The sequence below is a fragment of the Hirundo rustica genome, chromosome 6, assembly GCF_015227805.2.
Source record: "Hirundo rustica isolate bHirRus1 chromosome 6, bHirRus1.pri.v3, whole genome shotgun sequence".
In the NCBI taxonomy this organism is placed as follows: Eukaryota; Metazoa; Chordata; class Aves; order Passeriformes; family Hirundinidae; genus Hirundo; species Hirundo rustica.
The window spans coordinates 22365898-22378647 of NC_053455.1; the positions used below are offsets into that span (position 1 = coordinate 22365898).

General features: G+C 40.3%; 1 protein-coding gene across 4 annotated transcripts; it reads right to left on the reverse strand.

The window, feature by feature from the left end:
• Positions 1-2182: 2182 nt before the first annotated feature.
• CIPC (CLOCK interacting pacemaker) lies at positions 2183-12722 on the reverse strand. Of its 4 annotated transcripts, XM_058420894.1 has the most exons (5): positions 12246-12446; positions 10579-10753; positions 9500-9669; positions 7276-7345; positions 5815-6006 (listed from the first exon to the last, which is right to left on the reverse strand). In XM_058420894.1, the coding sequence occupies exons 2-5, from the start codon at positions 10643-10645 to the stop codon at positions 5960-5962; spliced, it is 354 nt and encodes a 117-aa protein (XP_058276877.1). In that variant the 5' UTR covers positions 10646-10753; positions 12246-12446; the 3' UTR covers positions 5815-5959. The 4 variants fall into 4 exon arrangements, with proteins under 4 accessions (XP_039922534.1, XP_039922536.1, XP_039922535.1 ...); XM_040066600.2 differs by lacking the exons at positions 7276-7345; positions 12246-12446 and adding an exon at positions 12659-12722 and having other exon boundaries at positions 2183-6006; XM_040066602.2 differs by lacking the exons at positions 7276-7345; positions 12246-12446 and adding an exon at positions 12530-12568 and having other exon boundaries at positions 2183-6006.
• Between the last annotated feature and the right edge of the window lie 28 nt (positions 12723-12750).

A 12750-nucleotide genomic window follows, 5' to 3' on the forward strand; every position in this document is an offset into this window, starting at 1 on the left:
ACATGTAGTATTTATACTACTGATGGGCATTTAAAATTGTGCCACGAGACTGAAGCCAGATTTACGTTGCAACTATGGTTTCTGAATTGTATAAGGACATCCATTAAGCACAATCTTCTATTCTTATTTTAAATATTGGTTCTTTACCCTAACATTATTTAATATTATTTTCAACAATTGAAATACAAGATAAAATTACCTTTCAAATCTCATCTAAAGATGAGAAAGTTTCAAAGGAGAGAAGCAGAGAAAACTAATGAATACAACCGGTCACTTCCTAAACCAGCTTGCTTTGTTTTCTGGCTGCAAACTGCATTCAACGGAATGTGGAAACATACAGGGCAGGGGTTCACCAACCACAGAAGCAACAGGCACAGGGATTATTTATACTTCAAATCTGATGTCACTGCCAAGACTGTTAACATAAAAATGAGGTAGAGTAGCAGTAGGGAGAGTTGATAGTGTATAATTCTTTTCGCAGTCCTGTTTTGCTCTTATTGTTCCAATTAGAAATGCATTTAAATTATTGTAAAGGATCCTAAGAAGAGAGCCACAGAGGATCCAGAAGACTTGAATCTATTTACTTTTTTTAAAAAAAAACAAAGCGGAAGAGTGACTTGTTCAGTTTGTAAATGCTTACAGTGAAAACAGCGTCACACCATGCACTTCAGTAGCAGACAACAGACAAAAGATCTGACTGCTGGATATAGAAAGATGACAAATTCAGCCTCAATGCAAAAGGCATGTGTTTAATAGTAAGTAATTATACTTTAAAAAATTTGCTTGGATTCTTAATTCTAGGAGCTTTCAAATCAGTACAGGATGCTTCTACAGCTTTAGTTCAAACAAGAATTTGAGGAAATCTTGGAAACTACTCAGTAAGAGAGCAGATTGAACACATGGCATTTCCCTCCCTCTTCCAAATCAGTTTACACAGGAACTGTTATATTTTTCTCATGGAAATACCTCAAAGGAGGTAGATTTAAAAAGAGAAGGCACAGGCATTTTGGACACACAGGACCATGCAGGTCAGTTGGGACTATATGGCCGCATTACACCACTACCTGAAAGAAGCATCACACAGGTAAAACAAGAGTGCAAAATTATGTAGGTAGGGATGGACCCTACATTTTGTACTACAAATTATGAAAATGAAAGCAGTAACAGCATGCTATGTTCAGTCTAGCGGATGCCAGAAAATTTGCATGCCAGGAGATTGCTCAGCCCAAGCCTGCAGGGGTACTGTTCCTTTCAGACTGCTTTTATCATGAGAAAGAAAAGACAGATGCAATGCACTTGAAAGAAGAAATTCACCTTTTTGGCATCCATGAAATAAAGGGGAAGAGGCTTGACACACTACAGATAAACGTAACCATGTAAAGGAAAAGGTAGAGAATTTCCTGCTTAAATTGCATCCATACTTTTGTGAATATCAAATTTGCAAACACTGAGTTTCTAGTCTCAGGATTCCAATTGATGGCGCTCCTTTTTGGATTTAAGGCAATGAGATTCAAGTTGTCTTGTCTGGTGCCAAGTAAGAGATTTGACCAGAATCTCTTATATCTTAGGACAAGATCTCATGCCACAAGGCTGCTGGCTGTTTTGTACATGAGTGCCTAGTTGTCCCTGTGTCATGTTTGATCAAAAGACCACATAAAGACAGCTACATTTTGAAGAAATGTGGCTTGGTGAAAAGCTGGTATACAGATTTAGCTGGAGAATATTCCTTAAAAGAGTGTAACATTTTTTAGTCCAGTAATTCTTTCAGTAGCCAAGATTCTTCACAATTTCAGACTTCTGCATACCCAGCTGACAGGATTAAGACACAGCGTAGGAGCTCACCCTGCACAGACGGTGAGCATAATGTACAGTCATCATGGAGACAACAGCTCAGAGATGGAAAAATCCTTCCAGGTTGTTCACGACAGATCTATGGCAGCAGTCACCCACGACAATATATTTTTAGAGTTCTGTACAGCCTATTTCTATTCATGCTCCTCCCAGAAACCCTTTAATTCATAGATACAGTTAAAGCTCATGTGACTCTCTTCAGAGAGATACATCATAGTATCACTTTTGTACCTGAACTTTCCCACATGGGCAACATGCTGCTGTGGAGATGTATTTAAAGCATGCTTTGGAACCAGGGACTTTGCAGTTCAACAGCACTAAATAATCCATAAACTTTTCAAGTATATGCTTTATTTCATTCATATTTCACTGTAAATTTCTGTAAAGTTTTAGCAAAAAAGGTCATGTTCTATAACAGAGGTGTTAGGCTACTGTATTCAGAGCTAGCAATGGGCTTTGAAAGTACAGAAAAATATTTACATTCCAACCAGAACAGCATAATTTCAAAAAGACATAGTAAAAGTAATCAAAAATACCAACATTTATTAAAACTTAATACAAAAACCAGTCTGTCTGACCCATCAAGCCACCCCACTTATAAGCTGTCAGCAACAGCTGAAGCTGCAGCAGACCATCTGACTGATGAGATCAAGGCAGCTGTCTTCAGCTAACTTCTTAATACCAAGTCTTGCTGCTTCAACGATCAAAAAAACCTGTGAATCCATTGCTTACAGTTTCCATTCAGAGGCTAACATTTTTGTTCAAATCTACTGAACCACTTTCAGATCCTACCCAGAATCTGGACTTCTCCTGGTCCTGATGAAGTCAACTGATTTTCCGAATGCATTTCCAAGCTAACTTATTTTATTATATTGCAGCCAAGAAAGGAAAGCCCTTATTGTTTTAAAGCTTTATCAGGGCTCCCAGGAATAAAGGCAACTAAGAAAACTGGACAGAATGGTACCTGATGACATATTTATCACCAGAGACCTTCAACGTCCTTTTTTTTCATAGATGTTGAGTTAAGGTTTCCCATTATCTAGTGATACACTTCCTAAGGAGCCCCAGATTTAAGTATGAGTTCCAGAATGGATTTTTCTAATTCAGTAAATACTATTTAAGTCTGGACTGATGCCCAGTAGGAGATTTCTAACAAGCTGCTGGACTTTATTCACTGTTTTATTGAACACATATTTATACAAATTACACCAGCTGAAAGGCCCATTAGCTGTAAGCACACCCACTTCAGCCCACCCTCCATACTGTCAGGGAAAAAGTACATGTGGTACTATAAGGACTATGAAAAATTTCCACCAGCTAAGTCTCCCTAAGTCAGAGGACACTGCCCTGCAAAGCAAGTTTTTCACTCCTTTATACTCTATTAGAGCAGTGGAAATAGAATGGAGGTCACTGGTAGAATCATTTTTCCTTGTCTCAAACAGCTACAATTTGACTTCATTTTTTCTGCCTCCTTTTCATCTCTAGGTACCCCGAGCCCATCATCTTGTTTTCTAGGACAATCGCTTCCTAAAAATACATATTCTGAACTTCAAATTCTCCTCTCTATTTAATAGGTAGAATAAGAACTTTAGGAAAAGTAGGAAAAATACCCTATGCACTGTCTCATACCTCACACCTCTAGACCTATTACGTGTATTTGATCAATGAAACTGCCTCCTCTCCTTGTAAGAAGTTCAGATGAAAACAAGATTTTCTTTCATAAATGAACTAAGGTACCATCACATCTATCCTGCCAAATGTAATTTGGTGCAAATATCACACCTGATAGACTGTGCCTATATTGGACATGTTCTACATTATTTCATTGCACTGTGCTGCCTTCTGGGCTTGCTGGCTGAGATGTGATATTTCCAGGCTGTGAGTTATGAGACATGGTAGTATCACAACTATATTGGGTATATTAAAAAAAATAAATGCCAGAACAGTGTCTACGAACACTTTTAAACAATTCCCATGTACTGCAGCAGTCTTCAGCAGGTAGGCAGGAGCCCATGAAAGGCATGGCTACTAGCTTGCTACAGATCCACTAAAGCAAACCCTGCCACATTTCTCTCCAGGCCCATGGTTATACAAATAGGACTCACATACCTCAGCTTCATAAGACATGTAAAGCATTTCTTTTCATCAGTGTAAAAAGGGTGAAATCCCTTACAAGAGAAAAGTCCCTTACAATTTCTCTAATCCACCTATTTCAGGAAGGACTGTAAAAGTATTCTCTACAGTCTTCCACAATACAGATTCCTAGAGGCATCAGAAAATGTAAAGGTCTAGTCACAAATTAGCAAGATATCCACTCTACTTTCAAGTTTCTTTTTTTAACAGTCTGAAAGAGATGATAAAAGGAATCAAATAGCTAGTCACCTAGACAGCATGAGTTTTTGAAAACACTGTCACACAGAAAGGAACATACCACAGACGATCCAGATGCCTTAATGTTCTTAGACAAGGCTGTTCTCAGTTTTCTACACAAACTTCCTCCAGAAAAAATCCCTTCAGGTTGCAGGGAGTGATGTAGTTAAGTGTCTAGATAACTGCAATGAAATAAATGTCTGTAAAAAAGCTTTTGTAATGTGACTGCTGTGGCTCTCCACTAGCAATGTCAGTATCTTATGCACACTGTGGTGCTAGCAATATCTCACGGCAAGCAGCCAAGCAATGCCATCAGTCTACGGCAATGTAGGAAAAAATATTTTGTAGTTTCTTTTTTGAACTTCAGACTTAGGTAGATAAAATTTTTAGCGAGTTTATCCACACTGACATACCTCCCACCCTTACTACATTCATCTGATTAAGTAAAAAAAAAAGAAGGAAGGGTATGGGAGAAGGACTTATTTCACCTCACATCAACTCCCTTCACCTGCTTGGAACAGATGATGGCCCAACAGTGGGGCCTGTTCTGCTGCTGCTCTCTCAGAAAAAACTATCTGAATATGGGAATAAGAAGATGCTTGCAGAATACTGCAAATTACTTTCTTCACTTCAAGAATGGGAACGCGCCAGCAAAGCACATACAAACTTCTTCAGACCAAGGAATTACACAGAGTTAGCATGAAATTCAAGGTCACACTGCAGTACTAAGTACCCATTCTTTCTAGAACCCACCATGCTATTCCAGTCCTATAGCTGGTTCTGAAGACAAACTGTCATGGCAATGCAACTTTGCAAATCTTGGACTCAAAAAATGCTCAAGTAGAAGTTTGAGACAGGAAAAAGGAGGCACAGAAATAACTTGACCAACAGCTATGCATGTTTTTACTACATGTTGGGATAAGTGGGGTCCTCAAGGTTGCTATCAGCTTTATCAGATGCTGTCAGAGATGCTTCTAGCTCTGCCCATGACTGCGGAGCATTGTTCTTTATTGCCTCTATAAAAAGCTGTGTTTGGTGCTTCAGCCGGTCCAGCTCAGCCTGTGTCACCTGGTTCTGATGAATGAGTTCCTTGGTTTTTAAAGTGATTTCCAGCAATCCTGACCTGCGCAGCACAACAAGAGTATTCTGGAAACGTCTGCACTTGCTTTGTTGTTGCAAGAGCAGCTCAGGGGTAGTGCAAATCTCTTCTGGTATCAACGGAGGGCTCCACACTGCAGAAGGCACTGTAGTCTGTGATGCACTCTCACCCTCATGAAAGGTGCACTTTGTTGCCTGCAGAGTTCCAAAAGGCAAAAGGGGAGTCAAACCTGGCGCTTTCTGAGTGTCACCGGGAACACAATGAAAACCAGGAAGAGTTGACAGTTTTCCACTTGTCACCAGAGCTGAAGAACTTTGCTGGTTAGAATCCTGAGGGGTTTTAAAGCTAACTGGTAGGTGGGAAAAAGGACTAGTAGGCGAGCCTGTGCTCATCACCACAGGAGAAGTCTCCATCTTGGGTGCTTCTGTGCAGAGTCGTTTATGGCAAGTGGTTTCCTGACATTCTTCTAGATCAAAGGAGTGATCTCTTTTGCAGGGCTGTGGTGCTATTTTGGGAAAAGAGTTCAGGATGGGCAGGTAATTAGTGGAATCATTTCTCTTTTTCCCAACAGGGTGAGGATTAATGGGAGGTGGAATTGATGGACGCAGAAACACTAGCTGTGGCTGAGCTGGAATCACCTCAAAGGATGGCTGCACGGTCCAAGACTGCAGCTGTGATGAACTCCCCTGAGAAGCACAAATAGGGAAAAACCACAAGTCTTAAAGTGTTATAGAAGACAATAAAAACAAACTTAAACAGATGAACTGTGCCATACTGTCCAAATAATGTGTTATGAAGAGTTTTCTATCAAACTCATCCTTCTCTTTCTCTGACGATGGAGCGTAACACTGGAAATAAGGCTGTAATCTATAATCCTTTCACTATGCAACAGCAGATCTATTTAAAAACAATTCAATCTGAACTCATATATGCTGTCCTAAGTGAGAATTAAAGCACAAGCTTATATTGTAAAATGTTCATTCAAAAATTCAACCCAGGCTTGGGGTCAAACTACAAGTGTACAGGAAAGCTGAAAAATAATTAAGCTTTCCGTTAAGAAATATCTTAAGAGTCAAGGAAAGACTGCACAGACATTTAAGAACAATTCAGGCTCCCTGTTTGTTGAAAGGTAACAACTCAAATCTTTTCAAATTCATCCTTATAGCAAGATTTTGAAATGGTTATTTAAGATACACAACATCTGTTCAGGAGCCTTGTAATGTGAAGTACAATATGCAGTTTCAGTAAACATAAAATAAAATAAATAGTAAACATATATGAAGCAGGAAAAAAAAAAGAAAAAAAAAAAAAAGGCTGAATATCAACCAATGCAAGGAGAAAACCCCTTGGTAAGCCCAGAGGAGTTTAACTTTGTACCTCTGGTGAAACAGTGCGCACCGGTAAACCTTTAAAAGCATTTTATTTCAAGAACAATGCCCAAGGCTTTATTCCTTCCCACAAGCCATACTGTAGAATGGGGAAAACATCCATATTTACAAGACATTACCTCTTTTTCCTGCAACACCTCACTACAGATCTTCATGAAATCTTCTGGCCAAAAACATGATTGCCTTTCTCCAAAGACATCAAATGGTCTGGTAAGAGATACTATTCCTTTCTAAAGCAAAATCTCACTTCTTAATATATTTAAGCCATCACCGCTACAATTATACTAATATATTGTCAGCTGCTTTTTCAATTCCTTACAACTTGGAACACAGCTGGCAGGCCTGCTGAAGGCAGATTTTAGCTACCACAAATACATCTTACTAGTTTTAGTACTGTATTAAGTATCTGAAATCCATATCCTTTCCACCAGTCTCATAAGTATGAAACTGGCAAATGCTAACATGCTTTGTTAAAGTCCATTCCCCCAGCAAAGGACTTGCAACTTACCAAAAGGAGGTATTACCCACTGATTAGGACACTGAGACTTGGAGATAAGATTCAATTACCTACTCTGACACAATGTTTCTTTGGTTCAGTGGGCAAGATGCTTATGGAATAGGGGTACAGAACAGCTACCTGTAAAAATAAATATTACTACCTTAACACAGAAGAAAGAACATTCAAAGCAAAAGTATCTGGAGATGTAAGGAATGAGGAAGCATATAAATACTGTAGCCATACATACACAGGACAGAATACACAGCCTTAAGGGGCAAGGGTTTGGAGCCAGAAGTTGCCATTTACTGCACTGCTGAGCAGCACCAAGCATGGCAGAGCCCCATTATCATTGAGGCCAAAAGAGCTGTGGTAACTGTTTATCTTGTCCTTGGGTTTCTTGTTTCTTCCTATCTCTGTACTTTCTTCCTTTCCCTCTCACTAGCACTGTGCTCTTGTCCTCCTAACCAAAATCTCATTTTTAGTAGAGAAGGCCACTTTTATTTTACTATCTCTGCAAACTGTTGTGTGCTTGTTTCATTTTTTAATGAAAGCTACGAAAGTCAACTTCCTGATGTATCAGTGTTACTTGCCTAAAAAGCCCTCCTACTTATTAAAGACTTTTACAAGCCTTACAGAAACCTTACCACAATCAGTACTGTGCTCTAGAGCATTACTTGCCACTTGATTCTTTTTTTAGCAGCATTACTGTTAGCTGTTTACATTCTGAAACTGGGCCAGCAAGTAACCAGCACTGTAGAGGATCACAGTGGTTCCAAGACAGAGGATGATGCTGACTGAAATCGAAACTAGAACAAATAAACAACATTAACTGGATGCTGCTTTTTTTTTTTAAGTCCAGCAAGACCAACTGAATGCTGTGTTGAAAAGACCATTTTAAAAAGATAATCATCCCAGCTAACTAGGCATAACGATGAAAGGCAGAAAGACATTTTATTATTATTCTGACCTAGACTTGTTGCTTTCATTTATTGTAGTAAATGTTTTTCAATTTGACATTACTGTCTTCAATTATACTTATAATCATAGTTAGATATTATGATACACGGCTCAAGAGAACCAAGTATGGTCATTTTATCCATCTTCAACTCTTCCTAGCCAAATTTCCTTTCTGTGTGTGTGGCTGGATTTTTTTTTTTTTTTTAATCTCTCTCTATGTAAGCTACTTATTATTAGTTGCTATTTCTTCTTATTTGCAACACAGCTTGGAGTTTAGCACTGGAATCAGTGTAGGTAATGTCTTAATTTTTGAGCTCCGGGCCAAAGGCTATCAGCCTTTGGTGAAGCTTGCCTATTCCTGACTTTATATATAAAAACAGCATTTGCTTACACAGTATTTTGTCCACACATCTATGAATGTGACTATAAAATAAAATTGTTTCTTGTCAAGATAAAGCATGATGCTCAGAGAACAGAACTACCTCCCCTACAACTACATAATCTGCTAAATACTAACAGTGAATACTATGTCTTGCTTGTTGTCATAACAGGTTCAGCAGAAAAATAATCAGGATCTATATTCTTTTTTTCCCTTCCCACTGTATTCTCAGAAGTATTCTAGGAAAAAAAAAAAAAAAAATTGAAGAACTTTTGCTCTGCTCCAAAAATGAGTGAGTACAGAGCAGGTCTAATAATATGACAGTACTTTGGACTTCTCATACCTTCAGCTAAAATGTTAAAGTTACACAGGGGGTCTCACAGATGTGCTGGAGAAACTACACTTTAAGAAAATACTGGAGAACATAAATAGGGAATGTAATTGTTGCAACGTGAGCCATCACATGCAATTAAATGAAACAACTATTAAAGCAGAAGTACCACAGCTAACTGCAGATAAGGATTTAACTTTTTCATTTATACCATTTGGATTAGTGTTTCCCATTACATATGAAACACTTCTAGAACCTAAGAATGAGGAAACAAACCTATCAACCTACTTCACCATCTTTATTGAATGCAAAAGACAACAGCAGCTTTCAAAAACAAATTAGCCTTTTCTGTTTAATCTTTGGTGCTATTCATATAACATTACTGAAGATGTATTTGGGGGGGGGGATTCCTTTGAGACAAAGAGGTTTAGGAGATGGAAGAGTTTCTCTATTTCACATTCCATCTTAGTGATCCCAGCTGCTTCTCAAAAGAGCAGAGAATCACATTAGAACTTCACAAATTACCAGTTACTTTCTGGACGGCAACATCTTTTTTGAAAGGAAAAATGTTTTTTAAAAAAATTAAGAACATGCATCATTTTTCAAGATATTATTTCTTTCTTACCTGCTTAACCAACACATTTTTCATAACAACCATAGGAGACAGTGCAGGAAGGGAGCTGCTTGAGGTCCTCGGGCATTGCCAAGGTCCATCCTCTGCATTCCAACACAGCGCATTCAGCACATCCTCAGAGTCTGTCTGCTCCATAGCACTCGGGCACTCTGAACTTCCATCTGCCAGATGCAGAATTCAGCTGTTACTTGTTCCACATGCAACATGCTTACTACTGCCTTTCAGTTCTAATATTTTGCCTCCTTCAACCAAGTCACAAAGAACAACAGAGTTTTAGTTCTGTAATATTAACAAATTTAAAGCTGCTATGACAGCTATCAGACAGCCTCTTAAAAAAGGCTTTGTATTTCAGGTCAGTTCTTATACAGGCATTTTCTCCCCCAAAAATCTATTACTTTCTGGTCTTTTGTATTTAGTCTCCAAGGGACTGCACAGTATCATGAAGGTTGCACTGCTCTAAAAACTGGATACAGGAAAGCACTGGAGGCTCCAGCATTGCCACATCCATAGTCTGCGATGCAGGCATTTCGTGTCTTGAAATTTTCTATCTAAAACCCAGTAAAGCAGGTATCTCTCATAGTAGTGCTTTTTTTCTTGTTTAAAGGTCATTTTTGCACAGTTTTGTTGAGTACTAAAATGGCACATCATGCCTATTACTTTACTGATGTTATAACCATTACTCTCTGGTTCACCAGACTCTACTGACAATATGGTCAGATCATAAGAGACACTGGACAGCATAATCCAACAATTCATTCATCACTGCAAAGAATAAAAAGTAATTTTGACAACTCCAATTCTAGACTCTAAAGTCTAAGTTTTTTCCATTAATTCTAAATTCCCATGCCATTCAAATTCACAGGATGAACTTTTTAACTTGGCAATGTTTCACTTCAAAGGACTTTGGTGGTAGGATAGTTTGCAGGTGAAACCTATCTTGCATAGAAAGGCCCTCCAACGTAACGAGACAAAAACTGGAAGGGGTTACTCAGATTTGTTACATGTCTCCAATTAAAGCACAGCCTCAGCACGGTAAGACACAAAAAAGGTAACACAATGTTTTTCTAAACCTGAATATCCGGAGTCTTTGTCAGATTCAGCTGCTGCCATACTGAAGCGATGATTGAAGCTCTTCATTTCAGTCACTTTGCCCAACAATTCCTCAAGGGTGTCAGTAAATGACTATTTTGTCTGAGTGCTTCCATAGTGCTGTGGGCAGTTTTTAACACGTTTTCCATTCGGGAACTACAAAAACAGTTAAGAACAAAAAAGCACTTTTTCTGAATCTAAAGAAAGTTCCATCAGTATAAGACAACAATGGTTGCCTATCTCCTTTCATACTGCCAGTGAGCTAACTGCAGACTTTAAGAAATATCTCAAAATGCTGAAAGAATGAAATTTAGATCAAAAGCTAATGTATTGGACATGTCTTTCCACCCCAGAAAGGTAAAATAAACTAAAAATTAAAGGCTATTCATAAACAACATTTACTTCAAGAACTAAAATTAGTCAGGGCATTATTTATCTTATGAAAGCTTTGTTGTCCCAAGGGCTGAATTGCAAAACAAGACAGTTGCGCTGGCTGAATGAAGCTCTTACAAGCTGAACCTGCAAAGCTGTGGTTTTGCTAACACAGTTTGTTTAATTGTCAAGAGTAGAGTAAGTCATCAGAGAAAAGAATGAGTGATCAGTGAACACAGTGAGGGCTGAAGAAGTCTATGCTGCTAAAAGCGCAACACATACTGTAATACTCTCCTAGGGGAGAGAGAGAGCCTCAGAAATGCCCACACCCAGAATGCAAACATTGAAAGGCTGAAACTAAAGCTATGAAAATCAGAAAAATGTAGTAACATTATGGCCTCCCACATTACATACTTGTGACAACCTTCAGCTGCTTCCCGAGGGTAGGCAGCATCTAGTAAGACTAAATTTCTGCTTCACTTAAAGAAGGTAATTGAGAAACTGACTAACAGAAAACTGCCAGAATTCAGTGCAGAAATTATTGCTACTATTATCTGTAGAAATTATTTTCCTATAAACTAAGCCACTGAAGTTATGTCTCCATGTTAAGTTTTATACTTAAAGTACAAAAACAGGAACTCGGGTGTCCATTAGCAGCAGTATCCAGTACAAGCTGCTTCAAATGACATTGCAACATACATTCTGGAATAATCTATGCCAAAATGCAAGTTCCTCCTTCAGGTTCTGCCAACTTTGTTAGAAGTGCGCCAGAAAATCCTGAGCCTTAGTACCGGTACTGAATCCTGAAATGGGAGTATGACTGTCTATTCCAAGAATGATGGAATAGTGGTCACCAGGAGAAAATCTCCTCGACTAGCTACTTGAATCACTTTTCCTTTCCATCTTCAGTCACACCTGCCTGCCTGCTAACAGGTATGGAACAAACATGGTTACATAAGCGCAACGTAGATGCCATCCCTGCAATGGAAGAAGTGGTTTAAGTCCTGATCCACGCTCTCACTACTTAGCCCTTTCCAAAACAAATGTATTCTTTTAAGAAAGTGATCCACAGAAATGTTAATCTGAAATAAAACCCCAAAACCCCAGAAAACCAGAAACCCCCTCAAAACAAGAAACAGAAAGAGGGCTAGAAATAAAACAAGAACACTTCATCTGCCAGCTTTGCATCAAGTGAGGCTTTGCGAAGAGCTGACACACCATCTTCTCTCACAGAAAAAAAGCAAACCACGACAACCACAGCCGAAAATAAACAAACCAGAAGTGCAACTCCCCCGAGGCACGGGCGTGAGAACAACCCTCCTGCCTATCCTCGGGCCAGAGCCGCCCGCCCGGGCCCGGCGAGCAGGACCTCCACTGCGCACCGCCTTTCGAACCGGGAGCCCACGCCGTGGTCCAGGACCGTCCCTCCCGCTGATCCCACCCAAGCGCCTCCCGGGCCCGCACGCCAGACTCCTGCGGCACGAGGAGAGCCCGCGCACGCGGGCCGAGCCACTCGGCTGCCGGGCCCGAGCGGCCGCCCCGCCACACGGCGAGGCGCACCAGGTACAGCACAGTCCCGGGGCCCCAGGGCCGCCGCCTCCCGCCGGGCCGGGCCGGGCCGGGCCGAGCCGAGCCGAGCCGAGCCGAGCCGAGCCGGACCGGGCCGGGCCGCGCCGGGCCGCCCCTCACCTGGGCGCGGGGCCGCCACAGCTCAGCCGCGCCGCGCATGCGCCGCACCCCGCCCCGGGCACGCCCCGCCCTCACGGCCGCCGAGGGGCAGC